This window comes from Bubalus kerabau, chromosome 6 (assembly GCF_029407905.1).
Source record: "Bubalus kerabau isolate K-KA32 ecotype Philippines breed swamp buffalo chromosome 6, PCC_UOA_SB_1v2, whole genome shotgun sequence".
In the NCBI taxonomy this organism is placed as follows: domain Eukaryota; kingdom Metazoa; phylum Chordata; class Mammalia; order Artiodactyla; family Bovidae; genus Bubalus; species Bubalus kerabau.
Genome location: NC_073629.1, coordinates 15,916,655 through 15,930,250, shown reverse-complemented (window position 1 = coordinate 15,930,250; position 13,596 = coordinate 15,916,655). Strand labels below are relative to the sequence as shown.

General features: G+C 40.6%; 1 protein-coding gene across 9 annotated transcripts in view; it reads right to left on the bottom strand.

The window, feature by feature from the left end:
- Positions 1–1,650: 1,650 nt before the first annotated feature.
- The window catches only part of ASH1L (ASH1 like histone lysine methyltransferase), a 205,277-nt gene continuing 193,331 nt past the window's right edge, over positions 1,651–13,596 (bottom strand). For all 9 annotated transcript variants that reach the window (XM_055584046.1, XM_055584049.1, XM_055584047.1 and 6 more), the window contains 9 exons: positions 12,401–12,649; positions 11,341–11,427; positions 9,983–10,073; positions 9,339–9,477; positions 9,053–9,225; positions 6,598–6,764; positions 5,409–5,449; positions 3,846–4,147; positions 1,651–3,227 (listed from right to left, as the gene is read on the bottom strand). In XM_055584046.1, coding sequence (XP_055440021.1) covers positions 3,136–3,227; positions 3,846–4,147; positions 5,409–5,449; positions 6,598–6,764; positions 9,053–9,225; positions 9,339–9,477; positions 9,983–10,073; positions 11,341–11,427; positions 12,401–12,649 — 1,341 coding nt within the window. In that variant the 3' untranslated portion in view covers positions 1,651–3,135. The remainder of the gene's footprint in view (positions 3,228–3,845; positions 4,148–5,408; positions 5,450–6,597; positions 6,765–9,052; positions 9,226–9,338; positions 9,478–9,982; positions 10,074–11,340; positions 11,428–12,400; positions 12,650–13,596) is intronic.

Here is a 13,596-nt window from a genome sequence, read left to right as displayed (position 1 = left end):
TCTGGTAGTCAACTGTCTTGAGGCTTCTGAGCAACTGTATTCCAGCTGAACTCAAAGATTAAACGTCTGACTCCTGTCTAGGACAGGAGTTTGTTAGGTCTTTCAGTTGGCAGGAATGGATTTATCTTCCTTAGTATGGTCAGGCTTTGGCTATTTCTGACACTTTCCTACTTGCGGATGAACTTAAAAGATTTTGGAGTTCTGGCTCCAACACTAGTTACTGGATGATCTGGCAAGTTTACCTAACCTTCCCGAGGTTCAGTTTTTACTTCTACGAAAATGGGAATAACTACAGGGAACTATTATGAGGATTAACTAGCTACAAGATCTTGGGTGAGTTACTTAACCTCTCTGTTGCTTCAGTTTCCTCATCTGTAAAATTTGGTTTTGGTACCTACCAAAAGGGCTGTTATGAAGATGAAATAAATGAATACATGTACACTGCTTACAATGGAAACAGTCTAACATAGTAGCCTAGAAAATGTAGCCTAAACTTACTGCCAACCTCAGAGGTTGTTAAAGAGTATTAGATGTCTGTGTGTTCAAGGGGTACAGGTGTAGATGATGATTATGTTGATTGGTTAGGCTTGGCCCAGACCAAAAAGGCTGTAGTGCCGAGGAAAAGCTTTATCCAACAGTCAACAGTGGTTAGCATGCCCATGTGGGGCCTAGGATGCTGATGTGGTTTTAAGCAGATCTCTTTGGAAACAGGATGGAGAAGATCCTGGGAATATAAATGGAGGATAGGAAAGAGGAAAAAAAATAGCAAGCTCACCACTCTGTAGTTAGGAAAAGTTTTTTCCATTTAATACTAGACTTTCAAGGATTGAGATGCAAGCTTTTTATGCAATTACATCCAATGTTAAAATTGGTAATACATAATTTACAAAGATTAACATCAAAACAATCATCTATTTAGATATGCTTTTGTAAAAAGGAAATATATTAGCAGCATTTATATTTTCCGCAATCACACAGCCTACAGACATGCAGACTAACTCTGTATCTATTTGCAGTGATGTAGTGCTTTGCCCCGCATTTCAAACACCAAAACCCACCTGGCAGCTAGGGGGTTCTTTTGTTATTATAAAATAACCGAAAAATAAAAAAAGGCATTAATTTCTACACCAGTAAGAAAAAACAAGTTTTTGCACTTACCTAACATTTGATTGTCTAAAAAACATTTCAGTTTTTAGTCTTTCAACAAAAGAAAGATAAAACGACAGAGCGTAGTGTCTTTTGCTTCTGTTCTCTCATTTTACAAAGTTTTTTTTTTTCCTTTTTTCTTTTTTTGAGACTTTTTTAAAATTTTAGTGTTTAACACTATTAAAGGAAATATTGAATTTTAATCTCTTTCTTGTCATTTTCCTGCTTTGACTAAAAGGAGACCCCCAAAGTGCCCCTGTTCCCACCTCCCTCCCACCCGGCTCCCTGCAATGAAAACCAAAAGAAACCACTCAATCGGGATTGGACATGCGATTTTCCCAGCTCCACACGTGAGTATCTTATACCCAGGTCTCTTAGTAATGTACAGTGCTTCTCTACAGTAAGAAAATACTCCAAACTATTTTCTTAATTCTCTTTTTTCTTTAATAAAATATTTATTCTGCTTTTTCTCTGTTCAAGGGGATCTTTGGCATCCCCTGTCTCTTTTACTTTTTTTTTTCCCTCAAGATTGACACAGAAAGGAGAAAAAGAAAGATTCAATGGAATGGAAGGTGGTCAATGTTTCTACCTAAACAAGTCAGAGCGTCGTCATCCTAAGAGGAAATGTACAATTAGGACAGCATTGGTCCAATATTAGAAAAAAGTAATGGGGAAATGTTTAACTATTGTATTGCTTACTAATCACGCAGCAGATATATATATATATATACATACATATATATATACAACACACAACTTGGCACATTTAAAAACCATCTTTTCTCTTATAAGAACATCTAAAACATATATGCATATGTATGTCTGAGAAGACAACAAAGCAAAGCTTTTTAAGTTTTATTTTTAAAGAGACAATTTATCTGGTAACTCCTGGTCAAGTGAATGGGAAGGAAGGTGACACCCTGGATATCCCTCCTGAAGATGAAGTCATCAGGAAGGTGAAGGAAGATGGGACTAGGGGCAGGGAGAACACACTGTCTCTTTAAGAGATGGACACTGAAAACTGTACAAGTAAAACAAGAAGTAGTGTTTTCAGTTGATAATCTACACTCACAACAAATACTCTGATAGGTGAATACTGCTCAACAGTTTATGTAGTGACTTTTGTTGGGGGGGTGGTTAGAGTTCATTTTTACTCAGGTTTTAAAATGATTTTTCTTTAAAATGAATCTCCATTCGCACAGCACAGCAGACACACAAGAACCACAGCGCATAAACAGCACATGTGCTGGCGGGGCCTGGCCTTCTCTTAGAAAAAAATATGTATGAAGGTGAAAACAAAAATAATTACAATAAGGACTGTACCCTTCTGACCCCATGGGGGCCTTCCCTATTCCATGATTCCATTGGGGATAGAAGAGGTAGGGAGAGGGGCAGCCGTTACAAGTGCTTTGAGTTGTCAACTCACATTTTACTTTGACCTGGTTGGGGAAAAGAGGCGAGAGAAACTTTTCCTAGACAGGGATCTGGAACAAGGCCCAGTTACTGTTTGTGTTTTAGGTCTCTAGGGGAGCTCTTGGAGCCTATAGAGAACAGACAGGGTAGGGGTGGGGATCCTGTCCCTGTCCCTTTGGAGTCTGAGTTATACCTGGGTATAGGAAGCAGCTTCTTAGCAGTGCCTGCAAGATCAGAGGATGACACAGAGAAACCCAAGCTGAGGGGAGGGGCAAGTGCTATAAAGTACCAAAAGATTCTGGTCATCCCCAATGTGCTCTGCCCTCCACCCTACATTATTAACCCTCAGGGTGAAGCAATGGAGAGGAAAACAAGTTAAGCTGAACTGTCTAGACAGATCCCCTTCCTCTTCCTCTCCACTAGCTCCAAGGTTTACTAAGTACCTAATGTCGACGACGTGGCCCCATTCCCCTTGCTGGACGGACCCTTCCCACCCCTGTCTGCACTCAGAGAACAGGAGGCAGGACTGTAGGCTCCACTGGATCCCAGATGCTTGATGTTCTCATTCTTTGAGGTTCACTTCCGAAAGCTGTTTTCTGGGATAAACAAAGTACGCCTTCGAAGTTTTCTGCCTGATCCTTCTTCCAGCAAGTAGGTCACATCGATGGCTGCAAACAGAACCAAGGAGGCTCATCAAACTCTACTCTACCACTCCTTATTCCAGATTTGAGCTCTCAGGAAATCACAGGAGTTCAATGGGTCCTTTGCCAACCCACCAGCAATTCAGGTCTTCCTCCAGGCCAAACGGAGAAGGCAATGGCAACCCACTCCAGTACTCTTGCCTGGAAAATCCCATGGACGGAGGAGCCTGGTAGGCTGCAGTCCATGGGGTCGTGAAGAGTCGGCACGACTGAGCAGCTTCACTTTCACTTTTCACTTTCATGTATTGGAGAAGGAAATGGCAACCCACTCCAGTGTTCTTGCCTGGAGAATCCCAGGGACGGGGAGCCTAGTGGGCGGCCGTCTATGGAGTCGCACAAGAGTTGGACACGACTGAAGCGACTTAGCAGCAGCAGCAGCCAGACCAAACTGAAATAAGCTGCCCTCCAGTGAGGAGATCCTCTCACCTCCCAGTTTCATTCCCAAGAGGAATTTAAGAACAGACCCATGAAAAACCTGTGCCACTTAAAGAATATTTTCCATTCTAGGCAAATAATCAGAAGTTGCTCTTATTCATTCCCTCTCTGCTAATATTGCATTTATCTTAGGAGCCTGATTTTACTTACCATTTTTCCCAGGGATTTTTTCAAGGAGATTGAGCAAGATCTGGTTGAGTCGTTCCCGTTGATTATGCCGTCGCTCCTCAGGGGTACAGGCTGCTTGGGGTTCTTGACTACTTTCCTCTGTTTTTTTTTCACTCTCACTGTTTTCAGCAGTGGCTCCCTCCCGTTCTGGCTCCTCCAGGCTGGGCATCTCATTGGCTGCTTGCTCCTGACTGGCCAGAACCTCTTCAATCAAGGGCAGAGCATCATCCTCCTGGCCCAGGTCTTTCAGGGGTGGCTTTGAGCGCTCAGACTTCCAGGATGATCTGCCGGAAGGATATATGAATTTAGAGAGGAAGGCTAAGCAGGGCACTTGGGGATGGAAGGGGGATGAAAGGAAAAGACCTCTGGATCCTGTAGGCTAGCTGTTAGAGCCTTGGCTCAAGATGTAAGAAACTTGGCTATGGTCTTCATTTTATTATTTTTTTAATGTTTATTTTCATTTATTTATTTGGCTGCACGGGGTCTTAGTTGTGGCACACAGGATCTTCACTGTGGCACGTGGGATCTAGTTCCCTGACAAGGGATTGAATCTGGGCTACATGTATTGTGAGCTCAGAGTCTTAGCCACTGGGCTAGCAGAGAAGTCCCTATGGTCTTCATTTTATTATTTTTTGAAAAAATTACCATCCTTCTCTGAAATTTAATTTCTATTTATAAAATGCAATTTTTCTTCTTTCTTTCAGGAATCCATAAGATAGACCGGAGCTGGTAAAATGCTGAGCTAGTTCTGATTGCTTCACGAGTACACAGAAGTATGGCACAACCTTGTGACACCCACAGTCCAACTACAATGAGCAATTCCGTAGTTTTTACTTTTCTTCAATTTCTTCTTTCATCTATTATCTGGTATTTTTTTTTAAGAAATACATTTGATTTCCTAAAAGAAAAAAGCTACTGATATAGGTAAAGTAACTGTTACACTACCATTCAATAGAGAAGGAAACTGAAAAAAGCCTTCAGTACTTTCTGTAACAATACCCCTCTCGGGACTTCCCTGGTGATCCAGTGGTTAAGACTCTGCGCTTCCAACTACAGGGGGCATGGGTTCGATCCCTGGTTGGGGAACTAAGATCCCACATGCTACAGGGTGTGGTCCCCCCTCCACCAGAATACCCGTCTTGTGTACAAAACAAGCACAAATAAAAACTGTGAGTCCAAACTGCTCAGCTAAAACCATGCACTTCTAGCTACTTCTGTTCCTTGAAGACCTAAGAATTGATATACCTTGAGGTATTAGGGAAAGCTTTCAGAAACCTAAAAGAGAGATTTTTCCAAATATGTCCAGAGTTCTGTTCCAAATCATTTTCTTTCTCTGATCTTACAAATTTCCCTCCCTGCCCCAAATATGGCTCCATAAAGAGTCTACAACTACTGAAGTGCAGTTCTTCCATATTATTCTTGGCACTATATTGGGCTACTCTGTCAGAGACTTTTCAGTCTTAGGGGTGGGGCTGAATGGGTAAGTGGCTATTCTCTTGCTCCATTCAAGCTACTGGTTAATCACATCCCCCCAGTGGGACTCACCGCCCTCCGTTCCTCTTGTAGTTGTCTGGGACATAATGAGGCTGCAGAGAAGACATTGAAGTGGTAAGTTGGTAAGTGTACTGCAAATGCTGGCAAAGCTGAATCAGATGATTTGGGGCTAACTCAGGATAAAGGAGGTGGGGAGGCAAGGAAGTAAAGAAAAAAAGGCGCTACTGGGCTAAAACCTTTACAAGTTGGAGGACTGTGTTTTAGGGTCAGAAGTTCAGTCCTTCTAGTAATCTGTAGGCCACAACGGGTTTTGTGTGTTTTTTTTTTTTTAGCATTTTATAAGCCTAGAATGACAGTAGAAGGGAAAGGGTCACAATTCCTTTTGTCCCATCCTAACTTTTGAGAAGTTAAGGTTGGAGTTTCAAAGCTGACAGTGAGCAAGCAAGACCAAAGAATGAGAGGCAGGGCCTGGTGGTGGGCAGAGAGAATATAAAAGAAATATGATTCACAGAAATCCAAAGATAATACTAGGAAAAATAGGGACATAAAGGTTTGCATTCTGGTTAGACTATTTCTAAGCATTCTAGGATGACAACTCTGAATTCTGACAGGCCCACTGAAAAAAAGACTCATGGATGAGGAGTTTAGTCCAGGGTTTCATTGTAGCAAACAGATGGATAACCAGAACCTTTATGAAATGATAACAAATGGCACAAAATAACTGGAGGAATATATTCACAATAATTTGAAAAAAACAAAACAAACACACAGGAAAAAGGTTGAAAATGAAAACAGCAGTTACTTTCTGTGTAGTAGGATAATAACAATTTTTTCTTCTTAATAGTGATGATAATGTCTTATACTTTAAATCCAAGGATAAAAAGCACTAAATTATTTTCACCAAAGGTTTCTCAGTTATTTTCTTTTTGTTTCTCAAAATTATGGGTGTGAGAAACCAAAAAACTACAAAATGGGGCTCAAGGACAAAGATGGTAAAGAGATGTAAGAGAGAAAAAAAGAGGAAACCTATCTAAAATATAATAACAACTCCCTAAGGCATAGCACACACCAGGAAATACAGAATGAATGTATTTTTGCTTTTCAAACATCCACAGAGAGGGTGTTTTCCAGTTTGGGATGGAAACAGGGTGAAGAAGCAGAGAGCCACTTGAAAATTCTCACTGTGAATTCCATGCATGAACTAGATTGTCCTGACAGTGAAGAGAGGAAGGAGACTTACTGAGAAATCTCTTTTTGGAGTCAGCTTCTTGGGGAAGTGATCAAAGGCATAGGGTTTGGTGCAGACAGGATAGCGGTTCCGGTGGATCTTGTAAAACAGGTGTGCTGACTTGTCTAGCCGATAATCACAGATGTACACATCTTGCTCCTTCACTCCTTTGGGTCTCCCTATGAGGCCAAACACTGTTAAAGAACACTCCCCTTATTTTCCCTTCCCTCACCCTGAGCTGCCCATCACGTATCAGTGGGAGAGAAGTGAGACTTCCTAACAGGGAAACATGGTAGCTGTTTTGAGAGGCGGAACAAGTAGGGATTTGGTGATTGCAGAAGAAAGGAGACACTAGTGTCAAAGAAAGGGGAAAGGGAATCAGAGTGAAAGGGTATTCTACAGGATGGAAAGAAACCGGAAACACAGACTGAGTGCTGCAGGGATTTTTGAGAGAACATTTCAGGGGAAAAACAGAGCACATCATGGGGAAGTTATAAGAAAAGAATGACACTTCAAATGAGGGAAGCACATTTGGTAATGAACACTTTATATCAAGTAGGGGACGGAGGAGTCATCAGTAGCATGGAGTTTTAAGCACTTAGCTTTTGCAAGGAATTCTTCTGGACTATTTTGCTGTGATGCTAACAGAAAGACCTAGGAAACTAAACTCTGCTTCTAATGATAACTAACTTACAGTGAGTTTTACTGTGAGCCATAAACTGGGCTTAGTGATTTTGTAGATTATTTCATTGAATCCTTACAAAACTCTCTAAAATAGATACTAATCCCTATTTTCAGTAGGTTAAATAACTTGCCCAAGGGCACACAGGTAAAAACTGTTGGAAATGGAATCTGAAATTAGATTGATTCTACTGTTAGCCACAAACCTTATGAAACTGTTGTACTTTTTTTGTTCATTTAATGTACCGAGTTGATGATGGCCGTAAGGATTTTGGAATTGGGGGGAAAGAGTATTAGGGTGGGTGCAAAAGTAACTGCAGTTTTTGCATTGTTGAACTTTGATACTGAAATACATTCTGAAGTGTGGTTATGTTATACATCATTTTAATTCACATTTCTTAGTTTATGTTTTTTTTTGCTAATGACATTACTTGCTGTTTATATTTGTTTTACACTAGTGAAGTGATGTTACACAAAAAAGGAAATTTAAGCGATTTTCTTATTCAAATTCAAAATGGGTCATAAAACAGCGGAGACAACTTGCAACATCAACAACACGTTTGGCCCAGGAATTGCGAGCAAATGTACAGTGCAGCGGTGGTTCAGAAGTTTGTAGAGATGAGAGCTCTGAAGATGAGCAGTGCGGCGGCCAGCCAATGGAAGCTGACAACAACCAGGTCAGGGGAATCATCGAAGCTGATCCTCTTAGAACTACATGAGAAGCTGTCAAAGAACTCAACGTCAACCATTCTATGGTTGGGCATTTGAAGCAAATTGGAAAGGTGAAAAAGCTGGATAAGTGGGTGCCTCATAAGCTCACTGCAAATCAAAACAATTGCTGTTTTGGAGTGCTGTCTTCTCTTATTCTGTGCAACAACAAAACATTTCTCTATCAGATTATGATGCTGTGATGAAAACTGGACTTAATATGACAACTGGAGACAACCAGCTAAGTGGCTGGATCAAGAAAAAGCTCCAAAGTACTTCCTAAAGCCAAACTTGCACCAAAATAAGGTCAAAGTCACTTGTCTGCTGGTCTGCTGCTGGTCTGATCCATGACAGCCTTCTGAATCCTGGTGAAACCATTACATCTGAGAAGTATGCTCAACAAATTGAAAGATGCACCCAAAACTGCAATGCCTAAAGCTAGCACTGGTCAACAGAAAGGGCCCAATTCTCCACAGTGTCGGAGTGCACATTGCATAGCCAATGCTTCAAAAGTTGAACAAACTGGGCTATGAAGTTTTGCCTCATCTACCATATTCACCTGACCTCTTGCCAACCAACTACACTTCTTTGAGCATCTCAACAATTTTTTGCAGGGAAAATGCTTCCACAACCAGCAAGAGGCAGAAAATGCTTTCTAAGAGTTTGTTGAATCCCGAAGCATGGATTTTTACGCTATAAGTATAAACAAACTTACTTCTTGTTGGCAAAAATGTTTTTGATTGTTATGGTTCCTATTTTGTGAATCTAGTTATAATGATTTAAAAGTCAAAGTCCGAAACTACAATTATGTTTGCACCACCCTAATAACTTATCTTCCCACAAGTATTAATAGAGTGCTAAATACACACTATGAAAAAAATGAATTAAAATTGAAAGGAGAATTAACATTTATTGAGTACCAAAGCACCAGGTAAAAGAAAGTATATAGCTCTCTGAAGCTTGAAAACCAGCCTTGGACAATCTTTTATCAGAGAGCGACTATATGTGTGGAGTGGGCAGCAGTAGATCAATGAACAGCAGCCAGGAGGTCATTTTTTAGGTAGTGCAAATCACTCACCTTTACAGTATGTATAAAGATCCAGTACACAGCAGGTCCCCACTACAGCCTCTAAGGGAATGATCTCATAAAGCGGCACTCGAAATAGTTCATTGTGATAAAACCGACGGGATGGAGAGTGGTGGGTTTCATGGGGACGAAAATAATGGTGACCAAAGGCAAACCGTTCCTCTCTTTAAAAGAAAAAAGAGAAGGGAGAAGTTTAATTATCAAGATTGTAGTGACTATCCAGCACTGCTCTGGTAGGGTACAGCTTGAAGAAAAGAGATAGAACCTCAACACATACTTTTCATTTTTCCAAAGCTTCTCAATGCGGAATATGTCAAGTTTATCTCGATTAATGTGAGATAACAGTCGATAGGACTGACGGACAGGGTGGCCATCAGGGGTGCGCCGACTATCCCTCATCAGATATACACAGTCACCTAGGAAGGCACAGGAGATTAAAGATGCAGAAGGCACAGAACACAGGAGAAGGTTAAAATGATTCCTGTATAAGTTATGCTAGGTATTCACTAGTGTCACCCAAGGTCGACATACAAAGAACTGAAAATCTAAAACAAGAAATATGTAACTACAACCAGCAGTCTAATGGTGATGAGAATCAATTCAAGACCATGAGAATGACATGAGGGAGGTCCTCTACCTCTGGAATGCTATATGTCTTTCCCAGTCCTAACACTAACTTTGTAACACTCTGGTCTCCAATTTATTTTTAGCATAATGTTTTTCAGTTTGTAAAACACTACCTTAAATATTATTTGGTGAAGATAAATGTATTAAGCCTAAGTAACTTGAGGATATTAAAAAACCTATATTCTATTGCTATTAAAGGTATATGGAGACAAGGACTATTATGCAGACAGCAGATACTCCCTATTGTTCAGAAGGGTCAGCTTTGGCAAGTAGAGTCAGCTTCTGTGTATGCACCTTGACGAAGCAGCAGGTCATCTCGGAGCAAACAGATGAAGTAGACACAACCAGGTTGCGTGTAGTGGGGCCGAGGGATCATGGGTACCTCCTGGTAAGAGCAGAAAGCCAAGAGATAAGGGCTGTGACTACTATTTCCAGCCTCTCTATTCAAGAGAAAAAGAACTAAAACCTAGACTCTCCAAGCAATTAAGACTTACTGCTTAGTCATTTCAATACAGCACAGATATTAAAACAGGTGACTGCAATCAAGAGTTTTTAAACTTGAAAAAGTAAACAGAGAGGACAAACTTGACAGACAAAATTTCCCAAACTATACCCTATGGAGCACTAATTCTGTAGCTGCTCTGTGCCATCTAAAGGGCATCTGAAAATGTGTGAAGAGGGACTTTGTCACAATGACTGGAGGAACCTATACTAGGACTTAGTGCCCAAGGGCCAAGAAAGCCTAACATTCTGCAATGTAAACCTCACAACATTGAAGAGCGGTCCACTCAAAATGACAACAGCACCACTGTTAAGAAATATTGCCTAAATATCTCCTTTTATAGAAGATCACACATATAAATATGGCAGAGCTAAGAAAAAACCCATTTAATAACTGGGCAAGTTACCCAACCTACCAACTCTTAAAAAATGGGCTTAAGGACTTCCCTGGTGCTCCAGTGGTTAAGAATCCTCCTGCCAGAGCAGGGGACACGGGTTTGTTCCCTGCTTTGGAAAGATTCCACATGCTGTGGAACAACTAAGCCTGAGCTCTACAACTGTTTAGCCTGCACTCTAGAGCAAGAACAGTGCAGCTACTGAATCCTGCATGCCCTAGAGCCAGACAAGAGAAGCCAACAAGAAAAGCTACTGCAATGAGAAGTCTGCACACCTCATTGAAAGAGGAGCCCCCGCTTGCTGCAACTAGAGAAAGCCTGCATATAGCAACAATGACCCAGCATGGCCCAAACAAAACAAAACATGGGGCTGAGACTAATTTTTTGCTGACTCTGAGTCCAGAGCTCTTTTCCTTAAACACTGCTTAAAATAAGTGATATTTAGAGTACACAAGTTCTAAACTTTGTAAGCTACTTCTTTTATGGATAGTAGATAGTGTTTATAAAAACCATGGTTTTTATACAGTATCATTTCTTCCATAGATTTCTAACTATTCTTCCTTTTGTCCCACTCCTGAGAAAAGGAAGGGCAGAATTATTACCCTCAATGTAAAGCATAAGAAATTGTAAGAAACAGGCCCAGAGAGGCTGAATAACTTATCAAAGGAAATCCACTACATCAGGAGCAGGGTAGATAAAATACCATGTGCAACATCTCCTGCTTTTAGATTGGAGTATTATCAGAAGGCAACTTACTCTGTCCACAGGCCTTGGGTCACACTGCTCACAAAGGTAGTGCTCCACATCTGAGTTCACTCCCATACAGTCACAGTGCTGCCACACCTGCAGGAAAAAAAGAAGTGTGTGTGTATGTACGGAGTTACACTCACTGAGAGAAGTCTTGGGGACTAAGAATAAAAAAAATCTGCGGGAGTTCCCTGGCAGTCCAGTGGTGAGGAGTCAGCACTTTCACTGCCATGGCCTGGGTTCAATCCTTGGTTGGGGAACTAAGATCTTGCAAGGTGAAGCAAAACAAAAAAACAAAGAAAAGCAACAGGACAGGGTAAAGTAAAACAGGAACTAGGGGTTAAGGAGGTAAGTAAGAAATTAGAGATAAATGGTAAAGTAAGAGGAAAGAATGAGGACGTCTCTGAACATAAGTATATAGACCGTTTATAATACATGGATCTGGGCAAACAAAATAAGGAGATGGATAGAGAACAGAAGGATGAACGAATACAGTACCAAGCTATTACTTACAAAGTAATATGCATCAATAATATGGCCACTATGGAAAGCTTTATAGTTACAAAATGTTTTTATTTAACCTTATCTAATTATATTCTAACAATCCTATGTGTTACTCATAGTTCCATTTTACATAAGGTAATGAGTTCAGATGTATCAAATGGGGATACTAGGGCTCAAATCCAGGCCTTGACTCCTTCATCAGGAGCTCTATATATCGAATTCCATCTACATTAATGCTATGTTGAGTGTAGTACCCCTAGTGTTTTTCTGGTAAAGCACTGCCTTAAATATTATCATTCTTCTTGATCCAGATTACATCAGAAGTGTGCAGTGGAAAGCAGGCACAAAGAACAGGAGGTAGAAAAAAGGGGAGGAAAAAATGAAAGAGAGAGATAAAAAAGGAGAAGGACAATATGGTGAACAGTAAGGGATAACAGAAACTGAGGCAAAGTTAAAGTTCATAAATAGCTTGTCAAGCGAAGTCAAAAGAGGCAGGGGCTGATGCTTTGAATAGAGTCACCACACTCATCAGGACTAGGCCTCTGCTTCACCTCTTGACTCTCACCATGCACTTGTCACACTGGATCATGAGGCCTTCATCCTTGTAGAGGCCACAGATACAGCGGATAACATCATCGTCCTTCTCATGCCCATTCTCCTTCTCAGAGACTGAGGTCTCACTGCTGTCTGCCTCACTTGCTGTCTCTCCCACAATCTCATCAATTTGGGCTGATGCCTCATGCCGGGCATTGTAATAGGCCTTTCGTAGGCGGCAAACATCTCTTCCAACTGGGGATTTACGCCCGTAGTACTTCTGAAGAAAGCAGGAGAAAGATATTATGTTTGGCTTAAAAATATACCTGAAGAGGTGGCAGGATTTTCTTTATCTTCCCATTTGGTTAATACATTTTTAATACCACCAAATATAGGGGCCAGATAATTGAAAACAATTTAACTAAAATGAATTAAAATTAGAATCTGCATGGTAATTTTCCCATTTGCTCTATCACCCTGACATTCAACTCCTGTCACAGACTTTACTGTCCACAAGGATAAAAAACACAGAGACCACGGAACATGATTAAGTACCACAAGAATAATGTGGAGAATCTCTCTGTTTACCTCTGTTTTATAGATACTAGGGACACAAAGCTATAAGTCTAAATATATCTGGAAGCTGGGTTCAGGAGAAAGCATGTAACAATTCAAGACTGCTCCAATTCTTCTCCCATCTGTCTGTTTTTCTCACATTTCTTGTCTTCAGTCTCAATTCCTCTGTCATCTTGTAGTCTCTTTTGACCTTCAAACATCTCTCCAAGGTATTTCAAAATCACTGAAAAATATCCTCTATGTATCATACAATATTCTACATCTTATTTGTATCAATTCAAGCCCACCTCTCCCCAATGAGCTTCACCTATTCTACAATATATTAGTGTACTATATGCCGATTCATCCTTAAGATATGTATTTATTTGCCTATACATGTTTCTGTGTATTTCACATATAATTATTGAGTAGAGCCTACAGATACGACTTAAATGTAGCAAAATGTCTACTACGTAAATGTAAAGGTTCAACACGCAACTAAGTTTCTACAAAAATTGTTTTGGGAGTATGATTTAACCTTTCATTCTAGTATTATTATCTCCATTTATTATAGCTCCAATATTTAGAAAACTATAACCCTATGGCAACCCACTGCAGTATTCTTGCCTAGGGAATCCCGTGGACGGAGGAGCCTGGTGGGCTACAGTTCAT